General features: G+C 38.4%; 1 protein-coding gene across 1 annotated transcript; it reads right to left on the bottom strand.

Annotated features, from left to right (window-relative positions):
• Positions 1–1,507, bottom strand: LOC107493237 (probable cinnamyl alcohol dehydrogenase 6). Its single transcript, XM_021124532.2, has 4 exons — positions 1,306–1,507; positions 899–1,238; positions 398–842; positions 1–315 (listed from the first exon to the last, which is right to left on the bottom strand). Exons 1-4 carry the CDS (start codon positions 1,398–1,400, stop codon positions 113–115), a joined length of 1,083 nt encoding a protein of 360 aa, XP_020980191.1. The 5' UTR covers positions 1,401–1,507; the 3' UTR covers positions 1–112.
• Positions 1,508–2,075: the final 568 nt, after the last annotated feature.

Genomic DNA, 2,075 nt, shown 5'->3' with positions numbered 1-2,075 from the left:
TGAATATATTCATGGTACAAAACCAATATTATTATGACTTGTTGAATAATTATGGAATTAATACTGAAACAATCTAAGGAAGAGTAAAAATAGCAGAAGCTAAGGAATCATATTAGTTATTAGAGGTGGCAGCAGCGATGTCAATGACAAAACGGTAGCGGACATCATTGTTAGCAAGACGTTGAAGAGCTTCGTTGATTCTGTCTGGAGTGATTAATTCAATGTCACATGTGATGTTGTGCTTCCCACAAACGTCCAACATTTCCTGGGTTTCTTTTATTCCTCCTATGATCCCACCTTTGATTGATCTCTTCCCTGTATATATATTAATTGAATTTAATTGAATGTGATTATTATTAGCAAGGAAAGGGCAATTAGAAAGATTGATTGATGTTACCAAATATCAATGGGAATGCGGGCAATTGGAATGGCTTGTCGGGTGCACCCACAATAAACAAAGTGCCATTAACTTTGAGCAATTCCAAAATGGGCAAAAGAGAGTGCTCAGCTGAAACAGTGTCCAAAATGAAATCAAGGGTTCTCTTGGCACCCTGCATTTGCTTGGGGTTGGAGCTGACTATGAAATGGTCGGCACCCAAACGCTCCTTAGCCTCCGCCTCTTTGGAAGGAGAAGTGCTTATGACAGTGACATGGTGTCCAAAGGCCTTGGCAAACTTGACAGCCACGTGTCCAAGACCACCCAAGCCCACAATGCCAATGCTTTTCCCTCGCGATTCAACCAAACCGTGGTCTTTCAAGGGACTGAACACCGTCACTCCAGCACACAGCAGTGGTGCCGTTGCGTCCATTGGCAGATTCTCCGGCACATGTACCACGTATCTTAACACAAAGAATTAATTCATCTTCTCTTTCTTAATAATTACCAACAAAAAAAAAAAAAAAAAGCGACCAGCATTTTTGAGTAGCCACCATAAGTGATGCTACCATCCCAGAAAACTCCATTGTAAGTGAACTCAAGTTTCTCGCAGTAGTTCTCCTGATCGGTCTTGCAATACTCACATTCCAAGCATGTTGCTGCCAAACACCCCACTCCTACTCTGTCTCCTTCTTTGAATCCCTTCACTTCCCTCCCCACCTTGCTTACCACCCCAACGATCTCGTGCCCCGGAACAACCGGGTACCTAGTGATTCCCCATTCATTTTTAACGTAGTGAATGTCCGTGTGGCAAATCCCGCAGTACAAGATTTCTATGCTCACGTCATTAACACCGTTGTCTCTGCACAACAAACAAACTAAGCTACAAATCCAAATACATTCAAAGTATGTATTAAATATGTATATACCTTCTTTTGAAAGTGTAGGGGGTTATGTTGCCAGAAGAATCATGAGCAGCCCATCCAGAAACTGTTTGTGTGTGATTGGGTGTGGTCTCAGCCATGATCTAAGAATGAATTCTTGATCTACTTGTTTCTACTGATGATGTGGTAGTTGGCCACACTACTCCCACATTTATTTATAGACCAAAACTGTACCACTAGATCTCATATCTTTCTTCCGAGAAATGCCTTTGATATTTTTGTTTCTCAATTAAGTACCACTCATCTTCAATTTAAGAAAGTACGAGGAGCCAATGAAATATTTATACAATGTGTACAATGGAGGTTTATAGAGTATTAGAGATATAATTATTAGTGTTATACTTTTCTATCAGCTGAAGCTTTTGGGATGAGTGATATCATGACATGGTATTCAAGCGCTAGATTCGAAAGGTCAAGAGTTCGATCCTTGGCGAGAAGATGTTTATTATCACTTGTACTCGGATGGTTATTCTAAATAGTATAGGGGATGTTCATTTCATAACTCAATAGCCATTGTACACATTGTATAAATAGTCCATTGTCTCCCTAGCAGGATCCATAATAAAAAGGGAACCACTCGAAAATGTCTTTTTATAAAGATGTTTTTGATTACATTGTGTTATTTTTATTAAAATTAGGCTAGACAAATTAATTTGATCAAAAAATAGTGAATTAAATCTTGAACTGGTCTAAATTAATATTATTTTTTTATAAAAAATGACTACAATATCATATTATAGAAAATAACTAAAATA

The sequence above is a fragment of the Arachis duranensis genome, chromosome 6, assembly GCF_000817695.3.
Source record: "Arachis duranensis cultivar V14167 chromosome 6, aradu.V14167.gnm2.J7QH, whole genome shotgun sequence".
NCBI lineage: Eukaryota > Viridiplantae > Streptophyta > Magnoliopsida > Fabales > Fabaceae > Arachis > Arachis duranensis.
Note: the sequence above shows the minus strand (reverse complement) of the source record. Positions and strands in the feature narration are given on the sequence as shown.

Coding starts and splice junctions, on each gene's coding strand:
- LOC107493237 (XM_021124532.2), bottom strand. CDS start 1,400: ATGGCTGAGACCACACCCAATCACACACAAACAGTTTCTGGATGGGCT. Junction 1,239..1,305: donor CCCTACACTTTCAAAAGAAG/GTATATACATAT, acceptor TTTGTTGTGCAG/AGACAACGGTGTTAATGACG. Junction 843..898: donor AAATGCTGGTCGCTTTTTTT/TTTTTTTTTTGT, acceptor TTCTTTGTGTTA/AGATACGTGGTACATGTGCC.